Source organism: Hemitrygon akajei, chromosome 7 (assembly GCF_048418815.1).
Source record: "Hemitrygon akajei chromosome 7, sHemAka1.3, whole genome shotgun sequence".
NCBI classification, from domain to species: domain Eukaryota; kingdom Metazoa; phylum Chordata; class Chondrichthyes; order Myliobatiformes; family Dasyatidae; genus Hemitrygon; species Hemitrygon akajei.
Window position 1 is genome coordinate 179014034 of NC_133130.1, and position 15512 is coordinate 179029545.

At 37.4% G+C, this 15512-nt stretch overlaps 1 protein-coding gene across 11 annotated transcripts in view; it reads left to right on the plus strand.

Moving 5' to 3' along the window:
* LOC140731227 (rap guanine nucleotide exchange factor 1-like) overlaps positions 1-15512 on the plus strand; it is a 173911-nt gene that overhangs the window by 109815 nt on the left and 48584 nt on the right. For 5 of the 11 annotated variants that reach the window (XM_073052719.1, XM_073052721.1, XM_073052724.1 and 2 more), the window contains one exon: positions 1524-1724. The exons of 4 other annotated variants lie outside the window; for them this stretch is intronic. In XM_073052719.1, coding sequence (XP_072908820.1) covers positions 1524-1724 — 201 coding nt within the window. The remainder of the gene's footprint in view (positions 1-1523; positions 1725-15512) is intronic. 2 more of the 11 variants (XM_073052722.1, XM_073052725.1) reach the window with 1 other exon arrangement.

Genomic DNA, 15512 nt, shown 5'->3' on the forward strand with positions numbered 1-15512 from the left:
AAAGGAAAAGAACAGGAAGTGGTTATTCAGTCATCAGAAATTCTTCTCCACATACCTGGCTAGAGTTCAATGAAGCTGTTCTCCTTGGAGAAGAAAACATTAAGGAGAAGTTTATTAAAGTTCAGACTTGTGAGGGGTTTGGATACAGTAAGTGTGGAGTAGGGTCCACAGACCCCTTGGATAATGGTAGGGGCCCATGGTTGAAAAAGATTGGGAACTCCTGATATAGAGACTCTCTGATGGTAACCCAAGGACATGGATTTCAGATGACTGGTAAACAAAGCAATCTAGAACTTGTCTGAAAGGGAAGTAATAACAGAGGTAGTGGTAAGGTTCAAAAGGAATTGAATATAAAGCTTTTGCAAAGCATTGGGGAAGAGGAGGAGTATTAAGGTTACTGGAACCAAACTAGCACATTTTCAATATGTTGACAGTAGACATACTTCTGGCCCTGGAATTCATTTCTAATGCTGAAGAGTCATAACTTGTAGATTTTTGATTCATATCAGGATGGAGTCTGCCAGGAATGAGTAACTAACTTCAAATGATTAGAAAGATTTTGCTGAAATCTTCTGTCAGCTTACAGGACATTAAAGAAATCTAGCCAGCAGTACATAAAAGCAGTAAGTCCATTGGGAACAACTTTCTTTCAAATCAAGATAACATACAAATCAAAAGAACGTGGCTAGATTCTGTATAACTGGTGCTGTTTTATGGTCATATTTTGTTTGGAATTCATTGGTGTCACTTTGAATGTTGATATTTTATCAGCAAATTCTGTTTGGATGAAGCATTGAGTTCCTGATCCCTTGAACTGTCTAGAGATGGTTCCTATCCAAAGATATTACATGTCAAGTGTATTGAACAGTTTAAATAGAAATATGAGAATTCAAATAATTTTAAACTTTGCACTGGCTTATTCAAGTTGTTGATTGGAAAAAATGAAAATAACACCCATGCCATTTTAACATAAACACGTTCATTCTTTCGATTTTTTTTGTTGGTTAAACCCAAGGGTGGAATATATGTTAAATGTTGATTGAAGAAGTGCTGCCAGAACTACTACTAGTGGGTGAGAATGGCAAAATATGCAGCTGATCATTAAAACAACACATTAAAATAACTTAATTACTTAATATTTGAATGAACAATTGTTTTCAGAATGAAATTTGCAAGGTGGGAAGGTATACTACAGAGATGAAGCCAAACATAAAACAATTTCAACTGATAATCTCCACGTAGGAAGGGGCCTGGGTGTTGAAGAGAAATGTTAAAATATCAACTGTAAACTGAACAAATTCTATGAATCCTGCAGCTAAAGATCTATAGACTAAGATGTGTGACATTCAGTAGAATCATTGCAGATAATAAAAGCAGAATATAATTTAAATCTGTATAAATGTGTGAGGTTTTTAGCTGCTATAATTTACTACATAATATCCTTCAAATTGCAGTTTTTTTTCTCTTTGCTATTGACTGTTTCTATCTCTGTCTCCTGTTTCTCTTTTCTCTTCCCCATGCAGGCATCCTATGCTGCTGCATCATCTTCTTCCTATTCTTCATCCTCCTCATTCTCCTCCTCATTTTCTTTGTCCTCCTCCTCTTTCTACCTTCAGCAGTCGAAAGCCCTTGTCCTGCCTGAGGACGCCAATACTGCTACCAGTATCAGCATGTCCGTCTCCAATTCCTTCCTGAGTCGTCACAACTCCTTATCTTCATCTTCGGTGAGTGTGCTGACTAAAGCTTGTGCTTTATGATCTACTGTCTGTATGCATTCTTCAGCTGCTTTTGCTAATCAAAATAGAAGAGTCTGACTTGGTTGTAAAGTTAGGCTTATCAAAACAAAAGTACACTGCATTGATTTGTAGTTTTATTGCTTAATTTAAGATGATCAAGAGTTGTATTTGCATTTTCTGAATTGTAGATGGCTAATTAAATCTGTGGGGAAGACAAGCCATAGAAGATGAGTCTTGCACAATCATTACTATCCAAAATTACTATTCCATTGGGTTGTCTCTCAGAAAGTTTGCTTTCTTTATTTAGGGTGCAGCCTTTTGAAAGCTGCAGAGCTTTTTATTGTATGCGAGAAATGTGTGGCCAGAGTTGATCAAAGCTTCCCCTAATTATACCAGCTATATGCTGTACGTTTTATATGAAGAAAATTTGCATTTCAAGAGAGCCTTAAACTATGTTTCAGTTTTGTAGGTGTTGTGGTTGCAGTACCTAGAAGGAGTGAATTTCACCAGCTTTGAAGTATTTTCCTTTCAAATATTGGTTCATGATAGCTTTACTATCCATTTTCAGGATGAGAACTCAATAAGAATATGCATCTTTTGGGTGATTTGTTCAGCTTTTGTTATTTATGGTATGCTTTTACATTTTTGCAGATAAATCATTTGTTCATATTTTGATGTCGATCCTTGTGAGAATATGGAAGTTACACCATCTCTGCATTTTTATTTTGTATATGCTTTAATTCTTGATAAATTACACTGTATCTTCTTCACCAAAAACAAAATTGCATCAAATCTCTCTAATTTGCGCACATCAACTCAGTAGGGGATGGTGGGGGAGGGGAAATGACAGTGAAGATCTACACTCTTTTGCAGACTGCAATATATGTGGATCAATTCCAAAGCATGAATCGTAGCCTCTTTCCGTAATGTGTATTATGTATGAGAGAAAAAATTAATTTGTTTTTTTTTGCAGCTCTTATGAAAGTCTCCAAAGCATTACTCCATATTATTCCTGTGGTGTTTGATTACCACTGCCTATAAATTTGTTTGATTAATCAGTTATAAGTGCCCTATATAACTGAAACATAATCTCTGCAATTTTGCACACATTCCTCACACAATAACATTTTGCACAATTGTACTAGCCTTGGGTGAAATGTGATTAAGGGCATCCAAATCTCTGCGTCTTGAACCTCTGAAAACTCACTGTTCAGAGTAATACTCACAAATTGCTGGGGGAGCGCAACAGGTGAGGCAGCTTCTATGGAAAGGAATAAACAGTCAACATTTCAGGCCAAAACACCATCAGGACTGGGCCCGAAACGTTAACTGTTTATTCATTTCCATACATGTTGTCTCACCTGCTGAGTTCCTTCTAGCATTTTGTGTATGTTGCTCTGGATTTCCAGCATCTGCAGAATCACTTGTGTTTATGGCCTCATTATTCAGATAATGTTTTGTATTTCTGCCATTTTGGACAATTTTGCAATTTCCCATATTCTCCCTTTGCCAGATTTTTGCCAACACATTAGTTCTTGTATCTAGTTTCTGTTCTCTTCACCTTTTACTTTCATACTTTGTGTCATTACTAAATGTAGCAATCAACCTTCAGTCCCTACATCCATGATAAATTCACAATGTCATCACTCATGAGTTGAGTAATGCATATTGTATCGAGGCAGTAATTAACAGCATGTTTTATCTGTGTGATTTATGGTTTGTTCTTGTCACAGGTAATAATGCTTTTAAAGCATTCCAACTTATTGATGGCTGTCTGTCCTGATTTTTTAATTTTTTTTCCATTTGAATTGATGCCTTGTCATAAACTGTTATAGGGAATGCTGTATTTGAGTAATATTATAAATATATTGTTTGATTAAGCATTCTTTGTTCACATAACTATTGTGCATTATATGTAAAAGTATGTGAATAGCATACATAATCATGCCTCCACATAATATATGCATGCCTTGCTTAAAGTAAAAACGAAATTAAGCACACGCATTTCCTGGCTTTTGTTTTTCTTTCAATTTGTTTCAAGTTTTGGAGTTGCAAAATACAACAGTGGCGATGAGGAAGCTTTAAATGAACCCAAGACAACCACCTTACTGTTAAGTTTTTTTTTTAAAAGCCCGTAGCAAGATGTTAGAGTTTAAAAAAGTGCAGCGAGATGTTCAAGTTTTTTTAAAAAAGCATGACTCATTTATTACTTTGCAAGGGGATGAGAAAGATAGTCAAGTTAAAAAGGCAGGAAATGGATGAATTCACAGCTTCATAAATCACCAGTACAGGGTGATAACCATGAATTTAAAATGAAAGCAGAAATGGCTAGCTACATCAGGAACATAGATAGGCTCAATTTCACAAAGATAACTGGATGTTGTATACCAAGGGTGTCAAACTCATTTTAGGTCACGGGCCGGATTGAGCAAAATGCAGCTTCATGCGGGCCGGATCATTGCGAACGCAGCTTTCGTTGCCTCCGTTTTTTCAGCCTGCTCTCATGTGTCTCAGTCTCTGCTATAACTACAAAGTGTTTCACTTTACAAATTCCGTTTCTTATGAAGAAGACTGCCGAATAAACACTAAAAACCCTGAAAACCTGGTACCTGAATAAACTCAGCATTAGCCATATCATACGCCATAGGCGCTTCGATTACTGGGGCCAGCTTTAATAGTAATTAGATATTATCTCGTGGGCCAAAGATAATTCCACCGCGGGCCGGATTTGGCCCGCGGGCCTTGAGTTTGACATATATGTTGTATACTGAGCAAATTGGGCAGTATTTGGAAACAAATGAAATAGCCAATGAAAAGCAAGTGCCAGTTTTGCTGAGTGCATTGCGTGGAAAAGCAGTTTGGTTAGAAGTTTAACTGCTCTAACTAAATCATCTGGTATGTGCTCTACTGATATTGTAAAGAAATTCCGGAATATTAAGAAACTAAACTATTGTTGATTGCCGAAGGCTTTAGGTTTCATAAGTGGAATCAAAGGAAGGGGTACTGTTTCAGCTTCTGCGGCTGAATTGAAGATATTGTCTGAACATTTTCAGTTCAGTGATGGGCATAATGATGCACTGAGAGATCATTTAGTTTGTGTAATCTTACAAAAAAGCATTCAAAAATGGATCCTAACTGAAGCACAACTTAAGTTTAAAGGAGCAGTTGAAATAGTTGCATCATTGGAAACAGCAGATAGAATTTCAATTGAGTTGCTGTCAGAAATGAAAGTAAGTGTGAACACAATTGCAACATATGAACAGAAGTGGGTCTGGCCGAACAAATTGTGTTGCCATTGTGGCAGGGGCTCACATACATCAGGCCAGTGCAGGCTTAAAGGTGAAACTTGCAGAAAATGCAACAAGGTAGGACACATATAAAGAGCATGTTGGTAGACAGAAATAAATAAATTGCACAAGAAAGAGAAAATGATAAAAAGTCAAGCTGCAATTTCAAAATTAACACTAATCTGCATGCTGTTTATTTTAAAAAGTCTGTTAATGATGAGACTGAGTAACCTTGATAGTTACAATGTGAAGATTTAACAATAGACAAGCAATATGGCTTAGACCAGAAGTAAACGACAAATTAATTAAAAAGGAATTAGACACTAGCTCGGCTGGTTCAGTAATTCCACAAAATAAGTTTGAACAGCATTTCAAAGATACTGAACTGAAGCTTGCAGATATCCAACTAAGAACTTATACTGGAGAAAAAATAATGTGGGAATGACTTTCATAACAGTGAAATACAAGAACCAACACACCACATTGGGCTTGTATGTGGTAAAAACAGGAGGGCCAGCATTGTGGGGACATAAGTGATTAAGACAACTACAACCTGATTGGAGATCCAACCACCATTTGCATGCCACATCTCCTGCAATAGAGTCAACTGAAAGTGAATTAAGAAAGATTCTTCATGATGCCACAGCAGTGTTCACGGATGGCACTGGAAAACTCAAATGTATCAAGGGTAAGACAGTGTTAAATGAAAATGTCACACCCAAGTTTTGCAAAGCCCAACCTGTTCCATATACCATCCATGAATGAAGTAGCCAGTGAGTAAGTTCACATGGAGTCTGGAGAAATTCTTTCCAAGGTTGAGTGGAATTTTCAACCTTGAATTCCAAGGTTGGTATAAAACATCATTTACTATAGTCACACCATTGATGCACAAGGATTACACAAGTGTGCTGAGAAAATTCAAGCAGTAGTGGATGATGCCCTAAGGCCAAAGGACATGTCACAGTTATGGTCCTTTTTAGGATTTGTCAATTATTATAACAGATTCCTGTCAAACCTGGCTACTGTGCTGCACTCCTTGAACTCATTACTACAGCTCGGAAAGAAATGGCAATGGACAAAGCAGTGTGGGGAGGCTTTTCAAAAGGTAACTGAAATGGTGTGGCCAGACACTGTACTCACACGTTATGATCCACACTGTCCCATGAAACTTGCCTGTGATGCCTTGCCTTAAGGTGTAGGTGCACTTATGTTACATGTTATGTTATGAGTAATGGAAGTGAATATCCCATAGTCTTTGCATTACATTCACTTATTGCTGCAGAGAAAAATTACCCACAGATTGACAGAGGCCTTGAGTCTGATTTGGGGTGTAAAACCTTTCAAACCAGTTCTTGTATGGGAGAGAGTTTACCCTTGTTACTAATCATCAACCACTAGTGTCCAGTTTCAATCCACAGAAGGGTGTTCACTCACAGCAGCAGCACAAATGCTGAAGATGGGCTCTGTTTCTTGGAGGACACAATTACAAGATCAAATTCAAGAGAACAACAAATCATAGAAATGCTGATTGATTATCCCGTTTACCCTTGGAAAAGGAAATAACTGAAAATGTTGCAAAAGAAGGCAATCCTCTTGACATATTCTCCCTAATGCAAATTGAAAGTCTCCCTTTTACAACAGAGATGATCTAAAGGGATACCAGAAAAGACCCACACTGTCTCAGGTCTACGTGGCAACCCAAAATGGCTGGAACATGCAGTAGAAATTGCAGCTCTCCCATTTTTACCAGCGCCAGGATGAACTTACCTTTGATGGAGATTACCTTGTGTGGGGTTTGAAAGTTGTTGTACCATCCAGATCAAAACTTGAAGTGTTGGAGGTGCAATGTACTGTCATGGCTAAAATTGAAGTGTTGGTTCGAAGTTTTGTCTGGTTACCTAGGATATATCAGCAGATCAAATGCACTGTTCAGGATGCCAAAGTCCAAAAGAAAGGTATTCAGAGCTGTCAGAACCACTTCCTGCAGTCCCAGAGTCATTTCCACCAACCATCCCAGAAGAGGCCCCAGAACCTGAGATTGTTTATAGCCACAAGTCTCACCTGCCAAGCAGAGTGAGCACCCTTGTCAGGAAAGATGTTATCCCAAAAGAGTACAAAATCCTCCAAAGTGACTAAATCTTTGTGCCTGAATTGGACAATTTAAGTTTACTATGCTGTGGATGTCTATATATAGTAGTTCAATTATATAGTATACTGTATGTGTACTGTACTATATTTGCAATATTACTCAAATATTACTGAAATATTAAATACACAACACTCTTCCCTGCATAGCTATGGACTCCAATTCAGTATTTATTTCTCCTAGCTAAAATGCTGTTAATTAACTTTTTCGAAAATTTTCTGCTCTCTGTGCTGAATTTTACCAAGTTGGTAATTGAAATTAATTGTCTTAAAAATGTAGTAAAGCTACAATTTACCCTTTAACATGTTACATTTATAAATTTAATTGCATGTACATTTAAAATTTTAATTGATTGTTATGGAGTGGTGCAATCATAAGTTACAGAATACCTGGAGTTGTTGCAAAGAAAGGGCCACTTGAGATTGTTGCTGTATATTTATTTTTCAGTCATGTTTTGAAAAATATTTGTCTTACTTTGTATGAAGGCACCATTTTTACAACATTATATCTTGAACTTTTAATCCTGCCTCATCAAAAAGCTAGTTCTCCATTCTGTTTTGTAATGCTTGAACCACTAGTGATAAATTACCAACAACTCATGTTTAATGCTTTTTATGGATTGAGAAACTAAATTTTGAAGATGATTCAGATCATTTTTGCTCTTGTAGTTTCGCCCAACAGCAAATAGAAATTGCTTATGAGGAACTTGAAAATGATCAGGATCCTAAATACAGAGCAATTTTAACGTTCATTGAAACCCTGCTAACTTGGTATGACTAGGCCCAGTTTGATCTGCCTTGGGTAACTAGTAATTGTGATTTGTCTAGATATATATAGATTATAAAATACACTTTCTTTAGATAAGTAGTGTGTAACTCCCAATTAATTTTGGCCCACCAGTAGGCACAGGCACAGATGCAACCTGTTGTTTGTCTTTACATGGTAAATTATTGATTAAGATATGTTGTTGCATTGTTGTTGTTTGTTCATTTTTGTCATATGCACAAGTACAATGAAAAAGTTAATTTCAACAACCACACTAGAACATAGCAGCATATGACCATTTGCAAATGAAATTTTTCTAGTCTTTTGTGACAAAAGACTAATAATTTTTTTAACAAAAATTTAAAAAGATAAGAAGGAAGAGAATAACTCCATTGTCAAAAGTAAGTCATTAAATATAGATCTTTGGGAGATGGTATATAAGAAAGTCATTTAGCCAAAAAGACTAGATCTACAGTACCTTAAAGTTTAATGTTTAACAATAAAATCACATTGGGATACCTGTGGGTTACCCAGGAATTGCATGTAACGGATGGAACAGATTGTGTTGATGCTTTCTTTAGTCAGTAGAGGTTTAGTGCTCTAGACATGATGAAATTTAGACTGCTTGACATTGATTGCTTGGCTATAGCATCATTAAAAATTGTGGTGAAAAGGGACTCTCATTGGACAATTGACTACACAATTTAAAACAAAAACAGCTTTGATGTTTTAGTTTTATAATTTATAATCGACTTGGCATTTTAAAAAAATACAGTATATTGCATGTGTGGCTCATTTCTGCAGTTAAGATTTTCTGGTGATAAAGTGAAAGTAAGGATGTTTACATTGGCTAATTTGGCAGATTTGCTGTGGCTTATTTATGATGTACCGTAAGTAATTGAGGAATTAAAGGTATATATCATAATGATGTTGGATCTGGTGTTTGGATTTACTGATTCAAACGTTGGAAAGTATGATCTTTTTTACACAGAATATTTAGCTTAAAATTGATTTGTTTTAAATTTGGAGGTAAAACACAACATAAAAGTAGTAAAATATGCCAATATTTAGTAAAGAAAAACAATATTGAAATGTGCTGGTGCAGCTGAATTCTGCTGTTCTCCAGATCTAGTTATAAATATTAGGGTGTATATCCTATATTTTTCATCAATATAATAAGTTATTGATGGTTTTTCATCCTTGATGGACTATCTTACTAATTCTTGGTGCCACATTTAGAGGCAACACACAGATTTGCATTATGGGAGAGCAGTTTAAGATTCTTAAACTGGTAATTTTTACACTGACTTTGTGGCAGTATCAGTTAGTGTGGATTAATAGCTTGAGTCATTAACTATCACCCTTTAACAACCCCCCTGTATCGTTTGTAGGCTTAAATGTAGAGAACCTATAGTTGAGTTTATGACAATGAGAGTGAAATAAGATTACAGCCAATAATGTCTAGCTGTTAATAGAGGAGTTTCACCAGCAATCAGAGGCTAAATCATTCATTATAAATAAATAGTTGACTATTGGGAATATTTGTGATCACTAATACACTAGATTTCATGAAATTTGACACCAGGATAAGTCGGGAGTTTAAATGAGAGGAAGAGGGTGGCCAGTGATGTTATTATTGATAAGTAGGATTTTGTCAGCAACATACACAAAATGCTGGAGGAACTCAGCAGGTCAGGCAGAATCTATGGAAAAGAGTACAGTTGTTGTTTTGAGCTGAAACCCTTCAGCCGGACAAGGTTGAACACTAAGTTAAGTAAAGCAAGGTCGTACGAGAACATTTCTCAATTTCCTTCCTACATCTTATGGCAAATTTCAATTGAGTTTGTTAGTATGTCCTTTGTTTGCAGGTTTAAGCAAATGGAACTCTAGCTATTCTGATACTCTGCAACAATCTAAATGTAATGCTGACTATGAAACCCTCAATTTAGTAGTTATTTTTAATTTCTCTAGTTCAGCAAAAATAAGCTATATCAATTTAATTTTAATATAAAAATGAATTGATTCTCAAGTTTTAACAGTTTGCAGACAATGAAATAGTAGACAAACAGAACTTGTGTAGATAAGCAATGACAAAAGGTTTGAATTTTTTTTGATATTTTGGGACTCAATTATCCTAAGTTGATTCAAGCACTATCTTAAAGCATAAACACTTGCATCTATAGACTTGAATTGTTGTGGTGATCTTCATGTAATGTGGAAAAGATAACTGAAACATTGACAGAAAAATATTAATATCATGGATTAGTCTTTTCAAATGTTACATTTCACTATTTCTGTCTTGTTTGATCAATATTGCTAACAAACCAAAAAGATTAATAGGTGACAGATTTTTAAAGTTTCTGAGTGCATGTAGAGTTGTTTAAGGCCTTGCTATTGCTGCTACTGCCTACTTCCTACCTTAACTGCTTCCCCTATTCACTTTGCCAAGTTGTCATCAATTGCGGATATTTCATCAGTATTAGTATCTGATCTTGCTCAGTTTTGTTGAGCAAGTTTAATTAACAAGTTAGACACGTTGAAAACAAGACAAGAGAACCATACTGTTTAACTGTGCATTAAATAAACTTGTATTTCCTTTAATTCTGTTTCAGTAACTAAAAGATACCAAGCTAATTTTCGGAAGGGAATTCTTGGATTAAAGAGAGTTGAGGTTTTATTTTTGGCATTACGGATTTTAGTACCATTAATTTTAGTTCTGGAGCATGTTGATATTAAGGGAGAGGAGGTGTTAGAGTTGTTAAAATACATTAGGACGGATAAGTCCCCGGGGCCTGACGGAATATTCCCCAGGCTGCTCCACGAGGCGAGGGATGAGATTGCTGAGCCTCTGGCTAGGATCTTTGTGTCCTCGTTGTCCACAGGAATGGTACCAGAGGATTGGAGGGAGGCAAATGTCCCCTTGTTCAAAAAAGGTAGTAGGGATAGTCTGGGTAATTATAGACCAGTGAGCCTTAAGTCTGTGGTGGGAAAGCTGTTGGAAAAGATTCTTAGAGATAGGATCTGTGGGCATTTAAAGAATCACGGTCTGTTCAGGGACAATCAGCATGGCTTTGTGAAGGGCAGATCGTGTCTAACAAGCCTGATAGAGTTCTTTGAGGAGGTGACCAGGCATATAGATGAGGGTAGTGCAGTGGATGTGATCTACATGGATTTTAGTAAGGCATTTGACAAGGTTCCACATGGTAGGCTTATTCAGAAAGTCAGAAGGCATGGTATCCAGGGAAGTTTGGCCAGGTAGATTCAGAATTGGCTTGCCTGCAGAAGGCAGAGGGTCATGGTGGAGGGACTATATTCAGATTGGAGGGTTATGACTAGTGGTGTCCCACAAGGATCTGTTCTGGGACCTCTACTTTTCGTGATTTTTATTAACTACCTGGATGTGGGGGTAGAAGGGTGGGTTGGCAAGTTTGCAGGCGACACAAAGGTTGGGGGTGTTGTAGATAGTGTAGAGGATTGTCGAAGATTGCAGAGAGACATTGATAGGATGCAGAAGTGGGCTGAGAAGTGGCAGATGGAGTTCAACCCAGAGAAGTATGAGGTGGTACACTTTGGAAGAACAAACTCCAAGGCAGAGTACAAAGGAAATGGCAGGATACTTGGTAGTGTGAGGAACAGAGGGATCTGGGGGTACATGTCCACAGATCCCTGAAAGTTGCCTCACAGGTAGATAGAGTAGTTAAGAAAGCTTATGGGGTGTTAGCTTTCATAAGTCGAGGGATAGAGTTTAAGAATCGCGATGTAATGATGCAGCTCTATAAAACTCTGGTTAGGCCACACTTGGAGTACTGTGTCCAGTGCTGGTTTCCTCACTATAGGAAGGATGTGGAAGCATTGGAAAGGGTACAGAGGAGATTGACCAGGATGATACCTGGTTTAGAGAGTATGGATTATGATCAGAGATTAAGGGAGCTAGGGCTTTACTCTTTGGAGAGAAGGAGGATGAGAGGAGACATAATAGAGGTGTACAAGATATTAAGAAGAATAGATAGAGTGGATAGCCAGTGCCTCTTCCTCGGGGCAGAACTGCTCAGTACAAGAGGACATGGCTTTAAGGTGTAAGGGGAGGGAAGTTCAAGGGGGATATTAGAGGAAGGTTTTTCACTCAGAGAGTGGTTGGTGCGTGGAATGCACTGCCTGAGTCAGTGGTGGAGGCAGATACACTAGTGAAGTTTAAGAGACTACTAGACAGGTATATGGAGGAATTTAAGGTGGGGGGTTATATGGGAGGCAAGGTTTGAGGGTCAGCACAACATTGTGGGCAGAAGGGCCTGTAATGTGCTATACAATTCTATGTTCTATAAAGATCAGTGCCACCCAATATGAATGCAATTTAATTTGCTTTCAGTTTGAGGTAATTAATTTGTTTGGATATGATTGACTACATACAAAGGCTGATTGTCATAATAATTGCTTTCTTCAGAACATTTCAGAAAGCAATTAGATATAATGACTTTTGTTTATAGTGGTGCTTCATCAGAGTTTATGATAATAAGCTACTAGAATTGTACTGGTTAAAAACTTGTGCATCAGTGAAGACTGGAGTTCATCTGCTACTTGGCTGTCACAGATCTCGCAACCTTTAGTTCAATCTGGATATGTTTACAAATGTCAGTTTTTTTCCCTGTAATTATATTTGTTATGTGGTGTGTATGAGGTAATAATTTTCTAAATTAGTCTTTTTAATTTGCATCAGATCTTTGGACCTAGGAAACCCAAACCTGTATTTATAAACCTATTTTAGTCATTTTCAGTATCACAGAAGCAGTATTTACTTTGATAAAATGGTTATTAATTGTTTGCAAAGTTTGTCTAAATAAACATTTGAGCAAATCTTCCACCTTATTTAAACACTTCTTTTGCTTTAATGTCTCCAAGCAAATTAAATGTTAGTGATGTCTGTGCAAATAAGCCATTGTTCTGTATAACATTCAGTATCATATTTTGCTGATCTTGACAAAGTAACCTGTCTTTTATTGCTGGCCAAGACAAATTGAACCAAATGCCAATGAATAAATTTACTTAATCATCAGGATTGACACCAGACTCATTTCCTGCCATGGGACCACTTTGAAAGAAAATTACTGTATATAAGGCAATTCATTAGGTTCAGGGCTAGGCTGTGGTATTAATATTATTTCTTAAACTCGTGAAATCTCATCGACCTTCTCCAATTTATTTTCAGTGGTTTATGTTTCCTTGTTGGTCCATGCAAGAATGCCAAGTTCTTCTTCTTCACCAAGATAATTTCTTGCCTGATCCGATAAAAGTAGATATCTTGCGACCACACACACTAATACAACTATAACTAGATCCTGTAACTAGCTCAGTAACATTGTTAGAACTTTAATATAGTGTTAATATTTTACTAATAGGACTTTTCTTTTTGCTTCATCACCTTTGCTGCTAATTTCCATATGACTGTTATTTTTTGTTTTAAAGCGTCTGTGTCCGATTCTTTCTCAGCTTCACTGGCTCAATACCAAATGATGGATTTGCAGTCTATATCCGTTATAAGGTCATGCATGCTCATAGTTATCTTTACAGACTCCTTCCGCCCCATTTCTTGTAAGGAAATCCATTCTCACAGTTTCTGTAACTCCATCATATCTTTTTATATGATGTTTTCCACTCCAGATCTTCCAAACATTTTTCTTTATCCTCATTCATGGAAGATTTTGATGGAGTTCCATGCCCCACACTTCATTCTTTAGACCCCACCAAGCTCCACATTCAAACGATCATCCTCTTTAATTTTTGTTACCTTCGGTATGAAACTTCCACCAGCATATCTTCCCCTTTCCTCGTATTTTGTATCCAGAGACTTCAAGGTTCTCATTTTTCTATCTTCTCCAATCCATGGCATCTTCCTCTCTTTCCACCTCAGAACCTATATAACTACAGCTGTGAAGATTCCTGCTGCACCCGATGACCCTGTGATCTATGTCTTGGAGCCCAGTGGTAGGCTGTCTTTAAGGAGGGTGAACCCTCGCAAGTTGGCAGGCCCTGATGGAGTAACTGATAAGGCTCTGAAAACTTGTGCCAACCAACTGGTGGGGGTATTCAAGGACATTTCCAACCTCTCACTGCTACAGTCAGAAGTTCCCTCCTGCTTCAAAAAGGCATACTAGTACATAAGAAGAATAGTGTGAGCTGCTGGAATGACTATCACCCAGTAGCACTCACATCTACAGTGATAAAATGCTTTGAGAGGTTGGTCATGCCTAGAATGAATTCCTGCTTCAGCAAGGACCTGGACCCACTGCGATTTTTCTATCGTCACAATAGGTCTGCAGCAAGCGCAATCTCAATGGCTCTTCAGACGGCCTTAGATCACCCAGACAATACAATTGTAGATTGTGGACTTCAGAAAGGATAAGATGAGGAAATACGAACCAGTGGAGAGAGTGAGCAATTTCAAGTTCCTGGGTGTAAAGATCTCTGAGATCTAACCTGGTTCCAACATATCAATGCAGCTATAAAGAAGGCAGGACGGGAGCTATATTTCATTAGGTGTTTGAAGAGGTTTGGTTTGTCAACTAAAACATGCAAAAGCTTCTTTCGATGTACTGTGGAGGGCATTCTTGCAGGCTGTATCACTGTCCAGTACAGGGGCTATTGCACGGGATTTAAAGAAACTATAGAAAGTTGTAACATTAGTCATCTTGGGTACTATCCTCTGTAGTACTCAAGACATCTTCAAGGAGTGATATCTCAGAAAGGTGACATCCATTATTAAGTACCCCCATAACCCAGGGCAGGCAGGCCCTCTTCTCATTGTTATTGTCAAGAGTAGGTACAGAAGCCTGAAGGCACTTAGCGATTCAGGAACAGCTTCTTCCCCCAATTTCTTAAAGGACATTGAACCCATGGACACTACCTCACCTTTTTATTAATATATATTTTTTGAGTTTGGACTATTTTAATCTATTCAATATGCACATATGTATTTACTGTTATTTATTTTTCTTTCTATATTATCATGTATGCATTGAACTGCTGTTGCTAAGTTAACAAATTTCATGGCACACACCAATGATAGTAACTGATTCTGATTCTATATACTACGCCCAATGTAAAAGCAATTCATTTGTACTAATTCCAATTTTGTGTGTAAAACAAAACTGCTGGAGGAGCACAGGAGATCAAAGGATGGTCAGCATTTCAGATTGTGATTTTTGCATCCAGGTTTCAGCAGATTTTTTGCTCTTGATGCCAGCATTTACAGTTTCTTGTATTTCCAATTTAGTATATTGGATGTGGTGCTTCTAATGTGGTCTCCTCTACATTGGAGAAGCCAAATTCCACTTGGGTTTTAGAGAACTCCTCTATGCAGTCCATGAGGGATCCTGTGTTGGAAACTCAGAGACACCCATTTTCACTCATAAACTCCCCCCCACTCCTTTTTTTAACGTCTGTATTTGCTCTCAGGCTGTTTCAGAAAAGTCCTATATAACCTTTCGGGCAGTGAGATAGTGTAGCATTTAGCTTAACACTGTTGCCATGTCTGGAACCCATGTTCATTTCCCGCTGCTGTCTGTAAGGTGTTTGTACATTCTT